Consider the following 16,020-nt stretch of genomic DNA (forward strand, 5'->3'; position numbering starts at 1 on the left):
GCAGGGGGGGGGGGTTTACAGGGCACTGCTGAACCATGGGCCTGCAGCCCCTGGGCAAAAGAACAGCTGAAAGAGGCTGAGGGATTCCCCTGCTGAGGCCTGATTTGGTTTTGGCTATTTTAGTCCAGAACAGGGCCAGAAAGCAGCTGTTTTCTGAGATGGATTTAGCAGCTGGGTTCCCAGAGCCTTGCCAGCACTCGGCCCCAGTGCTGCTGCTTTCCATGGGCAAACCTACAACCAGTTTTTCCAGCCTGGCATGTCAGTCAGCCACGTGAGGCTCACCAGTGACCCCAGTCCTTGTCCCCAGGCCAGCACCAGCAGGATGCAGCCCTGGTGGCACCGCTGCCACCCCTGGCTCCCTCTGCCTGTGCCTCCCCCCCCCAGGCATCTCTCCCATCCCCACAGCTCCCTCCACAACTTCCCAGGACAACCCCAGTGTAAGGAAGAGTGACACGGGGTGGTCTGGGGTGGCTCTGAGCCCTCAGCACCCCCCGCTGAGCTCCCTTGAGTGCAGACAAGGAGAAGCCCCCCTGGTGTTCCTCCACGCCACCCACTTCCCCACAGCCCACGCGGTCCCTGAACTCACAGTGTGCTCTGGGGTGGAAGGGAAGGGACCACCTCAGACAGACTCCTCCCAACGGTGCAGCAGGAACAAAGCCACTCCAGTTCTCAGCAGGAGTTCTGAGTTAGCACAAGCTGACAGAACTTTTCACTTCCACCCAGGGTGGGACCCTCCGAGGAACCACCGTGGCACTTCCCGTGGAGCGCTGCCGTGACGCGGTGCCACCGGGGCTGGGGGGGAGAAAAAAACCCTCAAACCCCCCTGCAGCCCGTGAGTACACACCTTGTGCAACAGGAGGAAGGCTTGCATGTACTTTATCTCCTTTCCATCCGTTTCATCCAGCAGTTACTGGAGGAAAAGAACTGGATGATAAAATATTACCTCAGTTATAATTTATTGTCATGTCTTGTGTCGATATTTTATATCACTGTGACTCGGGCTCTTCTAGCTAGGATCACAACTTCACACCAAGCAATTTCAACCCAAAATATGCTTTCCAGCCCATCCTACCAGCACACAGGTGCATGCCCAGGGTGAGTTTGCTGATGCTGGCAAGTACAGCCATGGGGACCCTTCCCCAGCACCCAGGTGATGGTGCTGCAATGCGTGGAGGGGGGGCTGCAGAATGGTTTGCAGCAGAGAGTTGGCTACAAGGGTGAATAAATAAAAGTAACTGCCTGAACTGGGGATAAAAAAAAAAAAAACAGCAGTAAGGGGCAACTATTCACACCCCTTTAGCCACAAGGTGTTCAGTGTTATGTCTGCTTGGCTCTCACCAGGTTTCTGGTCCCTTGAGGATGCCCCAGGCTCCATCACCCCCATGGCCCTGCAATCTTTGGGTACCCCTCGGGCATCAGTAGCAGGAACAGCAGCTCTCCCACCACCCCCTGCTCCTCCAGGCCAGCATGTCTCCATCTTACCCACCTCAGAGGGCTTGTCACTTCTAAACCTGACAACCTGCTTGCATTCACCCTTCCTGAGCCCCTCCTCATCCTCCTCCTCAGCCATCAGTAAGAGCTGGAGACCCCACACCGGCTTTTCACCATTTTCAGCAGCTTTTGTTTGAGCATGAGGAAGGTGACAGCGAAGGCCACCAGGAGGGTCAGGCAGGTGGGCAGAGCCAGCACCAGGTAGAGCAGGGCCGTGTCAGCCGTCAGCCAGAGGCAGCTCCTCCGGACGGGCTGAGGCAGCGCCCCGGGGCTCAGGGTGCGGGAGGCGAAGCTGCAGGTCACCTCCTGCCCGTCGGGGACCCGCAGACCTTGTGCCCGCCGCAGGGCCTCCCACCAGCCCAGCGTGCAGCAGTTGTAGGGGTTGTGGCTGAGGTAAAGCTCCCGCAGGCTCCTTCCCAGCCACGTCCTCCCGATGTCGGGCGGCAGCGCCGGGAGGAGGTTGTCCCGCAGGTCCAAGCTGCGGAGCCGCAGGGCGCTCAGCGAGGGGGGGAAGGCGCTCAGGGAGTTCCCCGAGAGGTCCAGGTGTGAGAGGCCGCTCAAGGAGGAGAAGTCCACGGTGCCGGGGGAGGAGAGGCTGGTGTTCCTCAGAGACAACACCCGCAGCGTCACGGCCAGGTCCTCCAGCCACGCCGGGTCCCCGGACAGCGCCCGGCGGTTGTCGGAAAGGTCCAAATGCATCAGCGAGGTCCCCTGGAAGGGGTGGCCACGCAGTCCCCCCAGGCCACAGCCGGCCAAGGAGAGATGTGTCAAAGTCTTGACGCCCCTGATGTCCACGCAGGGAGGACTCTTCACCTCTCCCGCGACAGCCGGCCGGGGACAGAGGTCGAGCCGGTTGCGGCTGAGGTCCACGGTGGCGATCTTCCTGGTGTGGGTGAAAACCCCAGGAGGAAGCTCCTGCAGCCTGTTGGTGCTGAGGTTGAAGAGCTGCAGGTTGGGCAGAACCTCCCTGGTGCCCACCTCCAGCCCCAGCTCCTCCAGCTGGTTCTGGCTGAGGTCCAGCTCCACCAGCGTGGCCAAAGGGTCCCCCTCCGAGAGGCGAAACGTCTCCAGGCAGTTCTGGTTGAGGTTCAGGTGGGTCAGGGAGGGCATCTGGGCCAGGAAGCCCTCGGGCAAGTACCAGACCTGGTTGTGGCTCATGTCCAGGAGTCGCAGGGAGGAGAGGTCGCTGTGGCAGATCTCCTCCCAGAGGCTGACTGTCGTGGTGCTGGTGGAGTTGCCATCGATGAGCAGGAACTGCACGGTGACGTTGGCCAGGGAGGTGCCGTTGGGCAGGCGCTGGTAGAAGCTCAGCTCGTTGTCCTGCAGCAGCAGGGAGTGCAGCTTGCTCTGCCGGGGCAGCACGGGGAAGAAGAGGAGGTGGTTGTGGGACAGGTCCAGCACCTCCAGCTCGAAGAGGTCGTCGCTTTCCAGAGCCAGAAACCACTCAATGACGTTGTTGCTGACATTGAGCACCCTGAGCTGGGTCAGGCCGAACTCCACCACGCACGGGAGGTAGTTGTAAGCTATGTTCAGCCTCTGCAGCCTCTGCAGCCCTTCAAAAGCTTGGTCAATCTCAAAGATGTAGTTCTTCTCCAGGTTCAGGTCCAACAGCTGTGTTAGGTTAACGAAGACGGAGGAGTCCAGCCTCATGATTATGTTCCTGGCCACTGACAAGGACTCCAAGGAAGAGAGGTTCCAGAGCAAAACCGACACCATGTCCTCGGTGAGCAGGTTTCCAGCAAGATCCAGTGTCCTCAGGGCTGGCAGAGCAGAGAGAGCAGCTGCTGTCAGCGAGTAGTTGGTGAAGAGGAGGTTGTCTGCCAAGGAGAGCACGTGGAGGCCTTGGCTGCTGAGGAAGGCCCCGGGCTCGATGAGCTCCAGCCTGTTCCTGGTGACACTGAGATGTCGCAGGTGGTGGCCTGAGAGCAGGGAGGCATTGCCCAGGACCTGGAGGGTGTTGTCATCAAGCAGCAGCTCCTCAGTGTCAGCTCCCAGGTTCCCCGGCACAGAGCTCAGCCATCTACCAGTGCAGTCCATAGTGCTCTGCACCTAAAGCAAGAAGTGGATACCTAACACTGCTCGGAGAGGTGGGGAGAGATGAGGAGGGAGAAGTTTGGGGAACAAAGTGAGGATGGAGGAGGTGGCTCTGTGGTTAGAGCCTTAACACCCCAGAGTCTACTCCTCAGCTAAGCCAGGAGCTGGGAGGGGAAAGGTCTGGAGCTGCCGAGGCACCTGGGTTTGCAGGACAGGACCAAGCAGTCAAGGTTTTGGGGTTTGCAGGGGAGCACTTACGAGCTTGCAGCCCCCAGGAGGTGATGCCCAGGCTGCACTCGCCCCGCTTCCCCATCTCACTGCCAGCAGGACCAGAAGCAGGGAGAGAGCAGGGAGCAGGGCCCCCATCTCAGTGGTGGCAGTCCTGCAGAGATGGAGACAAGAGGTGAGAAGGACAAAGGCCACAGACCTCTCATCCCAAAGGTCCCAGAGCTTTGGGTGGCAGCAGTGACACCAGCAGCAGGCACACAGCTCCCAGCACGGCTCCTGGACTCCCCACGTGCCCCGGGAGACCCAGGCCACCACAAGCTGCCCGTGCAGGAATGGTGAAGAGCCCTGGCAGGAGGCCTTGTGGGGTCCAGCAGTGAGAACCTGGCAGGCAGGAGAAGAGAAGGGACAGGAAGGTGGCAGCCTGGGGGGGGCAGAGCACATGGGAAAGGCACCACCAGTTCACAAAAGCCACTGCAGTGCAGCCCTCCAGCAGAGCCTTCCCCCTGCCCTTCCTCACATCTCCCCTCTCCAGCACCCAGGGCTCCTCCTGGTGACACCAGCCCAGCCACCAGCTCCAGCACCCAGCCCTCCTGGAGTCCTGCAGGGACCTGGAGGCTTGAGGTGCCCCCTCAGGGACTCGGTGGAACCCCAGCTGATGACATTTGCATCTGGGGAAAAGCTGAGCCCCAGGCAAATGAGCAGCAAGGTCTCAGTGGGGGCTCAGCCAGCAGCTTTCTCACCACTGCCATGCTTGAAGGAGGGGGGTTGGCAGCACAGAGGAAGCAAGGGACGTGTCTCCTCGGGGGTCTCCTCCTTGGGACAACCAACAGCACCAAGACAACACCTTAGCCAAGTGGCATCTGTTTATCTGCTGGGGATGGAGAACCCTCCCTGCCCTGGGCTGCAGCCAGCGCTCAGCACCTTGGATCTTCCCAAGCCCTTGGTCTTCAACACCACCTCAGTCCCAGGCGTGGTGGCAGCAGAGGGACCCTGCTGTGTCCTCACAGCACCCAAAAAATGGTGGCATTGGTTCTGGCTGGCCTTTGGCCCCTCAAACCCTCCCACAGAAGCTCACACTTTCCTTCCCCCAGTTCCTCCTTTGCCTCTCCCAGCATCACCAGTGCTTCCATCCATCCATCCATCCATCCATCCATCCATCCATCCACCCATCCACCCTCCCACACAGCTCCCTGGGGGGCAGCAGCCCAGCAGGAAACCCCCTGCCCACTCCCCCACCAAGAAACCCAGGTGCAGGAGGTCTGGGAAGTCATCTGAGGTGCCCTCCCTGCCACATGCCACACCAGCTCTCTCCACCAGCCTGGGCACCACGGATCTCCAAGCTGGCTTCGAGGGAGGCTGCCTCCCCAAAAAAAAATTAAAAAAAAAAAAAACCAAAAAAACCCCAAATAAATGTTCCCACCCTGAATAAAAGGCGTAGAAGGGGGAGCAGTTACTCACCGCCAGGAGCCCCAGGCAGGGTTTGCTGCACCCCATGCTGGTGTCCCCTGCACGGGGGGTCCCGTGGGGAGGTGTCCCCCGTGGGGTTCCTCTCCCCCCTGCTGAGCCCCGGCACAGCCTCTGCGGAAGGAGGGACGGAAGCTGCAGTCACATGGAGGCACCGCGCTCACTGAGCCGGGGCAGGCACCGGCACACGGGGGGCAGGGGGACAGGAGGGGACAGGAGGGGACAGGGGGGACAGGGGGAACAGGGGGGACAGGGGGGACAGGGGGGGGACAGGAGAGGTGACAGGAGAGGTGACAGGAGGGGGGACAGGAGGGGGGACAGGGAGGGGGGACAGGGAGGGGGACAGGAGGGGGCACAGGGGGGACAGGAGGGGGACAGGAGAGGTGACAGGAGGGGGCACAGGGGGGACAGGAGGGGACACAGGGGGGACAGGAGAGGGAACAGGGGGGACAGGTGGGACCGGGGGGGACGGGGGAGGACAGGAGGGAGGACAGGAGGGGGCACAGGGGGGACAGGAGGGGACAGGGGGGACAGGGGGGGGACAGGAGAGGTGACAGGAGGGGGCACAGGGGGGACAGGAGGGGGGACAGGGGGGACAGGAGAGGGGACAGGGGGGGGACAGGAGAGGTGACAGGAGGGGGGACAGGGGGGACAGGAGGGGGACAGGGGGGACGGGGGGGCACGGGGGAGGACAGGAGGGGGGACAGGAGGGGACAGGGGGGACAGGAGGGGGCACAGGGGGGACAGGAGGGGGGACAGGAGAGGGGACAGGAGGGGGGACAGGAGGGGGGACAGGAGAGGGGACTGGAGGGGGGGCAGGGGGGACAGGAGGGAGGACGGGGGGGGACGGGGGGGACGACAGGGACGACAGGGGGGGACGCAGGGGGGGACATAGGGGGGACAGGATGGGGCACAGGGGGGACAGGAGGGGACAGGAGGGGGACAGGAGGGGGGACAGGGGGGACAGGAGGGGGCACAGGGGGAACTGGAGCCCACCAGGGGTCACGCAGCTTCTGGCTTTCCTGGGGACCCCGTGCTGGTTCCTCTCTACAGCTCCAGCAGCAAAACCCCCGCAAGGGATTTGGGCAGCAAAGTGAGGCTGGGGGGTTCCTGCCTCCTGAGCTCTGCCAGAGCTGCAGAAAAGCCACCGGCTGGGCAGCACTCCCCTGCATGGCATCTGTGTCCCTGCAGTCCCCCGGCTGCCACCAGAGAGCTCTGACAGGAGCCCTGGGTGCCCTTCCCACGGGGGAAGGAGGTGATGCTGATTTTTCAACCAAGCTGAGGCTGAACATGTCCCCAGATGCTGAGGCTGAACGTGTCCCCAGATGCTGAGTCCCCCGCTGTGGGACACCAGCACCCAGCCCCTCGTGTGCCCTCTGAGCTTTGGGATGCTGCTCAGATCCCACCAGCTTTGGGTCTCCTGGGGATGTTGGCAAACCCAGCAGCCAGGGTGCAAATCAGCCCCTTTGGAGTCTGACCTCCCAGGTGCTGATCCCTGGGTGAAAGTCAGCAGGAATGGCTTTTCCCACAACTTCTGTGGCAGAGAGAGTGGAAAATCCACATTTCCACAGCAGTCTGAAGAGGGAAACCCCCTTCCTCCTCATCCCTGGCTCTCCGTCTCCCTTCCCACCCCGTGCCTCCCCTTTCCCAGGGTCCTCATGCACCCCCCCGGATCCCCAGTAAATCCAGCTGCTGAGGGGAACGACTTTCCCTGGATTTAACCTAGGTGGGAAAGGCTTCAAACTGATGGAGAAAGCATTCAGCCCTGCCACAGGACCCTTTGTGGGGGGAGCAGCAGCAGGTACAGCCCCAAAACCTCTGCCCCAGAGGCAGCAGCACCCCCACTTTCTGCACCCCCCCAGGGACATCACAGCCTGGGGCACCCCCACCTGCCAGACCAAGTGACCCCCAAACTCCTGCAGCCAGCATAAATACCCTGGGAGAGATTTCTTATTTTTTTTCTGCCTTCACCCTAAATTTCATTTCTTCTCTGGAAGGAGAAAAAGCTCTCCCATGTCACTCACACACACACACACAAAAAAAAAAAAAAAAAAAAAAAAAAAAGCCCTGTGGTTTCATTTCCTCCATTTTCAAGGAAGTTAGAAGCAGAAAAATCAAGAAGAGAGAAGCACCCCCCAGGCAAGTGAACCAGGGCAGATGGCAGAAGCTGCACAGCAAGGCAAAATTCCCATGGTGTTGCTCAAGGTCACGTGAAGGGCTGAGTCCAGCCAACAATTACCAACCCACTTCCCATCCCCTAAACCCCTCCGTGAGCCCAGCTGATGGGGGGAGAGGCAGAGATCTGCCCCAGGTCAGGGCAGTGCTAAAGCTGTAAAACTCAAGCACCCTCACAGGTAGCAAAATTCCCCTCTCTGGTGACCTGCAGGTTCTTGGGAGACCTTCAGGTGAGATTCCTTCCTGTGGTGCCACCAAAGTGATGCCCCGAGGGTCACACAGCTCCCTCCCTGCAGCCCAGGAGGAGCTGGCAGAGAAAACAACACCCTTCACCTGCAAACCCATCACTGGGCCTGACCAGAGCCAAGCAGAACCTTTGCCCAGAGGCAGAGGTGCTCTCTGGTGGGACACCCAGGGTGGGAGAGCCCCTGCACCACCCAGCCAGGGTCCAGCCCCACGTCCCCCCAGCAGGGCTGCTCCCTGCAAGCTGAGGGCTGGGGCAGCACCATTGCTTTTCACACTTTCCCCACATCCTGGTTTTGTAAAAAACCCCAAGCTGCTGCTCGCTCCCCTCTGCCTGTGCCCCAGCCACCCAGCTGTCCCAGTAAGGACTGGGGGTGGGAGAACTTCTTTCAGCTCCAACTGAGCTGAAGGAGACTCAGCCACGTCCCTAACATCAAACTGCAGCTCCTGCAGCTGTAGGAGAGGATCAGAAACCCCCGTGGCATTTTACACCCAGTGAGCTTCCTCCATTCCCCCCACTCCTCCCTCCAAACCATCTTTCCCCTTAATGACCCCAAAACTGCCAAGCATAAAGCAAGAGCCGTGAGAAACTGCCACAGAAAGCAGCCAGCCCAGCACTGCCCCCTGGCACGTCCCTTCTTTTCCTGAAGGAAATCTGATTTCTTCCAGGATGGAAGCACCCAGAGAAAGGTCACTCCCAGTGCCCACACCAGCAGGACTACAGCTTCAGCCCAGTCAGGTTAACTGGGAGGAATTATTAAATGAGTTGTTCTGCAAAGGAGGGGAGAGCAAAGCACCCCCAGAGAGCCTCCAGCCCCTGCAGAGGGAAAAGGGATAGGGAGAAGAACCAGCTGCTCTGGGAAATAAGATAAATACCTACAGAAACATCAGGCTCATGGGAAGCAGCAGAGAGCATTACAGGAAAGATTAAGCAGGTTGGAGTGACCTGGTCCCCAGGTCCAACCCTTTGGACCCCATCAGAAAAGGTGGAGTGGCCACGGGGTCACCAGCATCTCCCTCCAGCCATTCATTCCCCAGGCACTGTGGGGTCAGCAAGGACTCTGAAAAGGAAAGAAAACCCAAATTTTCTCTTTAAAGTCCACGTGAAATTTAGATTTGCTGCTTGGCTGAAGCATGCAAAGGTCCTGAGACAGCACAAGGGAAGGAGTTACTTAATTTAATCACCAGCTCTGGATAAAAGGAGGGAAGCTGAAGGTCTGTCATGGCAGCAGCAGTGGTTGCCTCTGGTTTCAGATGAACGTGAAGAAGAAAGCAGACACTTCATTGCATGGCCAAAAGGGAGAGGTTAACGTGGCCAGCTGGCTAGCTTGGTGGTAAAACACAGCTCTGGAAGTCTGGTGGAATTTCTTGATGGGAATGCAGGTGGTTTATCCCCAGGGAACACTGGAGGATGTGCCCTGTCCCAGGGCAGGAGGGAAGCATCCATGGACACCCCTCCTGCAGCTGCAGCTGCCCTGGGGCTCTGCAGAAGCCCAGCTTCCCCCCACTGTACTTCTTGCAGGGAAACCAAGAGAGACAAATCAGCAACTTATAATAATAACAACTCATAATATAACTTATAATCAGCTTCAAAATATTTTTGCCCCCTCCCTGCTGTATTTAGTTGTGCCTGGAGCCCCCTGGGCCTTGTTACAAGGAAAGCCACGTGCTAGCACTACCCTCCCTCACTGAACTAAAGCTTCAGGCTCTGGTTTTGCAGCAGCCCATGAATGCCCAGAGGATTCAGGACTGACCCCACCACTACCCCCCTGCTCCCTGCCCAGGCTCCTGGGGGGTTCTTGCTGGATGATTCCCCATTTATCCCCAACCAAGCTCAGCTTTGCTTCCCCATTTTCAGCCGTCTGGAGCCTCCCAGCCCTTGCCTGGTTTTCTGATGGGAAGCTTGAAGAAGACTTCTGTGAACTCAGAGTTGGTTCTGGGTAGTTCTGAGCAGAGCACAGGGCTTGCTCACTGCCTTTGCAGCACCTGCAGACGTGGGAGCTCAGGGGGGAGCAGGAGGGAAATAACCCCCCAGACTGACAAGGTGCACCAAACCCACAGGGACCCAGGTGAGCTTCCAGCAAAATGACAAATTAAACCAGAGGACATCTGACTGAGGACCCAGGCACCAACCAGCAGCCCCACAGCAGCAGTTTTCAGAGAGGATCCCCACCTCTCTTTGACCCTTTAGTCTCCAAAAGGTGCAAGCATCCTCTCCAGGACTCATCAGAAAGGCAGAAATGGGGCTTACTAGAAAGCCAACCCCTGTTTCTGAGTGTGGGAGGGAAGAGGGGAGCTTGGTCAGCAGCTGCTTCCCAGCCAGCAGCCCCGGGGCTCAAGGCAGGGCCCTGGGTCCCCTCCCAGCTCCCTCTCCCTGAGGTCTCCACCTTCCTTCCCCCACCCGTGTCAGTGTGTGAGGTGTGGATGAGGAGGGAGCTCTGCAGCAGGCAGAGCCACACAGCCTGGGAAATCCCATTTCTGCCCCTCCTGTGCCCGAGGTTCCTGCTGATTCTTGGGGCTTTCACCCACCCACCTTTTCCAGGCCCAGGTTTTTGAGGTCTGCACAAGGGATCCAGGAGCCTCCTCCTCCTCCTCCTCCTCCTCCTTGGAGATCACCAGGTCTCTGGAGCAGGGCATGCAGCAGGACACAGCCACAGTGCTGAGCCCTGACTTTCTGCAGCAACTGGAAGCTGCAGCTGCATCTACTCCCTTATGACTCAAGATCCAAGAAGATCCACGACAGGAAGTCCAGATGCTCAGCAGAACTGCTTGCACTGCATCTGCAGAAGCCCTAGGAGACAGAGCAGACAGCTGGCTTTTCCCCCCAGAGGTCCTGGAGAGCTGGAAAGCCTCACAATTGAGCTGCTCACATGAACCCTTTGGTCTTTGGCTGCACCTGGAAGTGTTGCCTGAGTTTTCCCCCCAGGTTTGCCAGATGTGGATAAACAGGTCTCAGTTTTGTACTGCACAATAAAATCAACAGATCAAAGCAAGAAAAGCACCACTCCAGCACGTTTCCCAAAGCTTTTAGCATCAAACTGCCAGAACTGGAGGCTCTAAGTCACCAGAAGGAGAAGGTAGAGAGAAATCACTGCTGTGACATCACTCAACAAACACAAGTTGTGGGAAGAAGAATTACTCCCCTGTGTAATCACACTACTCCCTTCCTGCTGCTCTTCTGCTGAAGAGGAGTGAGTAACTGTGTCATGAAGGCAAGGGGAAGTGAAACACTCTCAGCTTCTTACAGAGTTAAGCACATCCCACCCAGCTTTCCCCTCTGGCCAGGAGAGCCAACATCCCTCCTGCACAGCATTATCTCACCCAAAACCCTTCTCAAGGTAGGCTGCAGTCAGGGCTGGAAGCAAGCCAGAGATTTTACACTCTGAAGTCTTCCTTTCCTTGGTCTTCAGCCTCAGGGTTCCTCTCTAGTGTTGTTTTGTTGTTTTTTTGGTTTTTTTTTTGGACAAGTAACAGAGAAGCCAGTCTGCAGGGCATTAGCATAGCTCTCCATATGTGCACATAGGCACATTCCTTACTCTTCCATAAGAAAAGAGGAAAATAAACCTACCAGGATATAAGTTTCTGTGTTTGGTAGTTTTGTTTTTTTTTTTTTAAAAAGAACAAATTCTAGCACAAAGGTGACATCACTGTACCTGAAACCTCACCCCCACAGGGACAGGCTTCCAGCTTTCATTCTGAGACCTGACTGCACGTGGGAATAAAAGAGGAGGGAAGTGGAGACAGACACAGCAATCTTTCCAGGACATCCTCCCCCCCTCTACTCCATTTTCCTTTTCCCCCCCAAAAAAAAATCCTCCAGCACTCTGCTAGCAAAGCCAAGGCACATCCCAGAGACACAGCAGAGTCAGGAGAGGCCACTGGGCCACAGCTTGGCACTGCAAACCAGGTCACTCTCCTGAGTCCCACTCACGTTTGTTCCACCTCTGCTCCAGTCCTGCCTGGATCAGTTATTTTTCCAGGAATGAGACAAAGCTGGATGCTAAAACCGAGACAAAAACCTCCTGGCCAGGAGTTGGCCTCTTGTGCTCCTGCAGAAGGGCTGAGGTGCCCAGTGTCAGGGGGGATCTGGCATCACAAAAACATTCTCTGTCCCCTCAGCACCAAAAAGCCACCAACCAACCAGAAAAAAAGCCAACATGCCAAAAAAAAAAAAAGCCAGCAACCCCCCCCCTCCTGAAAAAAGGTGATTAAGAAGCAGCAGAGCCTGGAAAGCTGTAACCACTGCAGTGTTTGGAGAATCAGATAAAAAAGCAGCTTGGTCAACAAGATCAGAAGCCATAGGAAGGACAAGAACAGGCAAGGTTATACCTCCAAACACTGCCTGCAGGTAAATATTTAGCTTTTAGCACAGGTACAACAATATGTGTTAAAAAGACAAAATAAATCAAGCAAAAAGTGGAACAGCTCCAGCCAGCTCCCAGCTCATCTGCCAAGTGTAGGCATGGGAGGAAAAAGAGATCCCTGGTTGTGGACCAGGTAAACTGAAAAAGGATAAATACCACTTGCAATATGCAAAGAGTTTTATTTTTAAATAAAAAATTTCGAATGACTTGTTGGTTTCTGTTTTGGTTGTTGTTGTGGGGTTTTTTTTCCCTACTGCACTGGAATATATGGTTTCTTTTCAGCAGTCTGATATCATTATAACCTGATCACAAATGCCCCAGAGGAAGAAAAGCAAAACTGGGAAAAAATAGGCTTGAGAAGCAACTGGCTACAGCTAAGTCCTCCCATTCAGTGGCAATGGTGTCTTTTTTTCTCTTTTTTTTTTTTTTTTTTTTTTTTTTTTAATCCCTTAGATCCCTTTCTGTATTTTAAGGTGATTTCAGAATCTCAGCTCAGTTTGCTGGCACTGAAAATCATTTTCTGAATTGCAAAGGTTTGCTCAGCCTGATTTCAGCAGACCAAGGAGTCAAATGAAGCAAGGTATTTAAATGTCCATTATTCACATCTCAAGTATTTTGTTGAGGGCTTTTTGTTCGTTTTTTTATTTTTATTTTGGGGTGTTTTTTTTTTCTTAAGAGGCCAGGAAGCAAATAGTAATGGAGCATATTCCACAGGAAACACTCATTTTCCGAAACACTCGGGAAATTCACAGCCTCAGCTGCTCCAGCAGGGTTAACTTTGCCCTCTTGTGGGGAAATGTGAGAATTCATCGGGAAATCAGACAACACGGACATGAAAAGAGCTGCTTCAGGTATAAACGGGCAAGGTCCTGCATCACTGCAGGCAAAACTTTCTGTATTCATTCACCACTTAATTTTCCTTCCACGTGAAGGTGCGAAGTTGACACAGAAATCAAACAATGTCGCATCCCTCACCGTTGAAAAAAAAAACCCTGTTTTGTAAATTTAAAAAGAGCAGATTTCAATAAGGCAGTTCTCTGGCAACAGATCTCATAAAATTATCTGTACTGTGCAAAAAAAACCAAAAAAAATTTAAAAAAAAGTGCTGTTTCACAGCCCAGCAGCACACCCAGCACTAATAGCTGCATTCCTCCCAGAGCTATTTATGCCACAAAAAAAATTCAGCTAGAACCAAAATGTCAGCACTGAAATAGCCACTTGGGGAGAGAATCACTGAGGGCTGGTTACCTCTCAGAAAGGGAACCCTCTGAAAACCTTCTGAAACTTAGAGAAAATAAGTTCATAGAATCATAGAATTGGCTGGGTTGGAAGGGACCTCAGAGCTCATCAAGTCCAACCCTTGCTCCACTCCCCCCGTGGTTCCCAGCCCATGGCACTGAGTGCCACATCCAGGCTCTTCTTAAGAACCTCCAGGGATGGAGAATCCACCCCTTCCCTGGGCAGCCCATTCCAATGGCTGAGCACCCTCTCCAGAAAGAAATTCTTTCTAATGTCCAACCTAAACCTCCCCTGGCACAACTTGAGACCTCTTGTGCCCTCTTGTCTTGCTGAGAGTTGCCTGGGAAAAGAGCCCAACCCCCCCTGGCTCCAACCTCCTTTCAGGGAGTTGGAGAGAGTGATGAGGTCTCCCCTGAGCCTCCTCTTCTCCAGCCTCAACACCCCCAGCTCCCTCAGCCCTTCCTCACAGGACTTGTGCTGGATCCCTTCCCAGCCTCCTTGCTCTTCTCTGGACCTGCTCCAGCACCTCAATCTCCTTCCTGAGCTGAGGGGCCCAGAACTGGACACAGGACTCAAGCTGTGGCCTCCCCAGGGCTGAGCACAGGGGCAGAATCCCTTCCCTGGACCTGCTGGCCACGCTGTTCCTGAGACAGCCCAGGATGCCATTGGCCTTCTTGGCCACCTGGGCACACTGCTGCCTCCTCTTCAGCTTCCTGGCAATCCAGACTCCCAGCTCCCTTTCTGCCACTCTGTGCCCAGCCTGGAGCTCCCCATGGGGTTGTTGTGGCCAAAGTGCAGGACCCGGCACTTGGCCTTCTTGAACCTCATCCCGTTGGGATCAGCCCAACTCTCCAGTCTCTCCAGGTCCCTCTGCAGAGCCCTCCTGCCTTCCAGCTGATCCACACTCCCCCCAGCTCAGTGTCATCTGCAGATTTGCTGATGATGGACTCAATCCCCTCATCTCAATCCTCACTAAAGATATTAAACAGCACTGGGCCCAACACTGATCCCTGGGGGACACCACGGCCGCCATTTTGATGCAGCCCCGTTCAGCACCACTCTCTGGGCCCGGCCCTCCAGCCAGTTCCTAACCCAGCACAGATGCCCCTGTCCAAGCTGTGGCCTGACAGCTTTTTCAGGAGAATGCTGTGGGAGACGGTGCCAAAGGCTTTGCTGTTGTGTGTGATCAAACTGATGTTAGGCCAAGCATTATTTGAACTCATCCCTGCTGTCAGCATCCCAGTGAGATAAAATAGAGGCAGCCCCCTGGAAAAGACACCTGTGTGAAGGAAGTGCAAATCACCACTAAGGGGAGAGAAAAACTCTTCTGGTTCCAGCTCCCTGCTGGATCCTGAGGGAAGCAGAGAAGGACCCAGCCACGTCCACGGCAAGCAGCAGGATCAGGGCCATCTGCTCCTGGCTAGGTTTGTCACCTGAAACGTGGCCAAAAGTGGCACAACCAAATGGTGCTTTGCTACTGGAAGGCACACACAGGATGCCCCAAAATGTCTGCTCACTGCTGCGTTTTAAGTGGGGAGGGGGAAAAAAAAAATGTTTAAGAAAATCGCCATATGAGAGGGAGTTTCCCACACCACCTGGAGAGGGAGAGGGAGAGGGAGGAGGAGAGGGAGAGGGAGACGGAGATGGAGATGAGGGAGAGGGAGAGGGGGAGAGAGGGAGGGAGGGGGGGAGGGGGGGAGGGGGGGAGGGGGGGAGGGGGAGGGGGAGGGGGAGGGAGAGAGAGGGGGGGAGAGGGGGGGAGGGGGGGAGGGGGGGAGGGGGGGAGAGGGGGAGAGGGGGAGAGGGGGAGAGGGGGAGAGGGGGAGAGGGGGAGAGGGGGAGAGGGGGAGAGGGGGAGAGGGGGAGAGAGATGAGATGGAGGGGGAGATGGGAGAGGGAGAGGGAGATGGGAGATGGGAGATGGGAGATGGGAGATGGGAGATGGGAGATGGGAGATGGGAGATGGGAGATGGGAGATGGGAGATGGGAGATGGGAGATGGGAGATGGGAGATGGGAGATGGGAGATGGGAGATGGGAGATGGGAGATGGGAGATGGGAGAGGGAGAGTCCACCCCTCTGCCCACTTAGGGCAGCAGAAGTCATGCCACTGACTTCAGGCCAACACAAGAATCCAGCACCCCATCTGTGAGCAGACTGTCCCCAAAACACAAGGTCACATCCAGCTCTTTGCTTCCTCAGCCACACAAGTGTGAGCAGACAGGTGACCAAGTGCTAAGCCCCCAACAGATTCCACAGCACACTTAAAACCCCATTAAATTCAGAGTTTTACTCAAACAATAGACTGAACACTTACAGAGATGTGGGACTTGGTGAAGATGTTATGGGAATGGCAACTCTGCAAAGACCCTGGAGAAAAAGCAATGATCCTTTAGGATCCTTTAGGAGAGGAGCTGAGCTGTGCTGGGCAAGGAGAAGATTTGCTTTGTGCTGGCATTGGCTGCAGAGAAGAAGTTGGAAAATTACAAGAAAGCTGGGGAAGAACACAAAGGAGCACTGGGGAGGGGGGAGGCTTGGCTATAAAATGCAGCTTGAGGGTTAATAAACTTGATTCAGATTGTCTCAGAGGAACTGGTCTGTGCCTTATCCACAGAAAAACAGTGGATAACCTGCAGGATACTGAAACCAAGACCTGTGAACCTGACTGATTTCTGTTATGGGAGCTATGAACCATTGCTGCTCCTCCTGGCCCAGGCAGTGAAATCATTAGCTGGGGCAGGGAAAAGCCCCAAACAGCTCTCAAGCTGACTGCTCCAGTACCTC

The 16,020-nt window shown here is 56.0% G+C and overlaps 2 protein-coding genes across 6 annotated transcripts in view; one reads left to right on the forward strand and one right to left on the reverse strand.

Moving 5' to 3' along the window:
• Positions 1 to 16,020, forward strand: part of RNF168 (ring finger protein 168) — a 439,984-nt gene that overhangs the window by 394,747 nt on the left and 29,217 nt on the right. The gene's annotated exons all lie outside the window — the stretch shown is intronic.
• On the reverse strand, positions 940 to 11,394 carry NRROS (negative regulator of reactive oxygen species). 5 transcript variants are annotated; one of them, XM_071751569.1, is made up of 3 exons: positions 10,169 to 11,394; positions 3,784 to 3,907; positions 940 to 3,540 (listed from the first exon to the last, which is right to left on the reverse strand). In XM_071751569.1, the coding sequence occupies exons 1-3, from the start codon at positions 10,270 to 10,272 to the stop codon at positions 1,570 to 1,572; spliced, it is 2,199 nt and encodes a 732-aa protein (XP_071607670.1). In that variant the 5' UTR covers positions 10,273 to 11,394; the 3' UTR covers positions 940 to 1,569. The 5 variants fall into 5 exon arrangements, with proteins under 5 accessions (XP_071607670.1, XP_071607671.1, XP_071607669.1 ...); XM_071751570.1 differs by lacking the exon at positions 10,169 to 11,394 and adding an exon at positions 5,212 to 5,413; XM_071751568.1 differs by lacking the exon at positions 10,169 to 11,394 and adding an exon at positions 5,212 to 5,413 and having other exon boundaries at positions 3,784 to 4,134.

Source organism: Heliangelus exortis, chromosome 9 (genome assembly GCF_036169615.1).
Source record: "Heliangelus exortis chromosome 9, bHelExo1.hap1, whole genome shotgun sequence".
Taxonomy (NCBI): domain Eukaryota; kingdom Metazoa; phylum Chordata; class Aves; order Apodiformes; family Trochilidae; genus Heliangelus; species Heliangelus exortis.

What these genes read in the sequence shown, in the direction of transcription:
- NRROS (XM_071751567.1), bottom strand. Translation starts at nt 4,194, where the DNA reads ATGTGCTCTGCCCCCCCCAGGCTGCCACCTTCCTGTCCCTTCTCTTCT. An exon ending in CTCCTGGGGGCTGCAAGCTC is followed by an intron (nt 3,541 to 3,783) that starts GTAAGTGCTCCC and finishes TTCTTGCTTTAG; the next exon opens with GTGCAGAGCACTATGGACTG.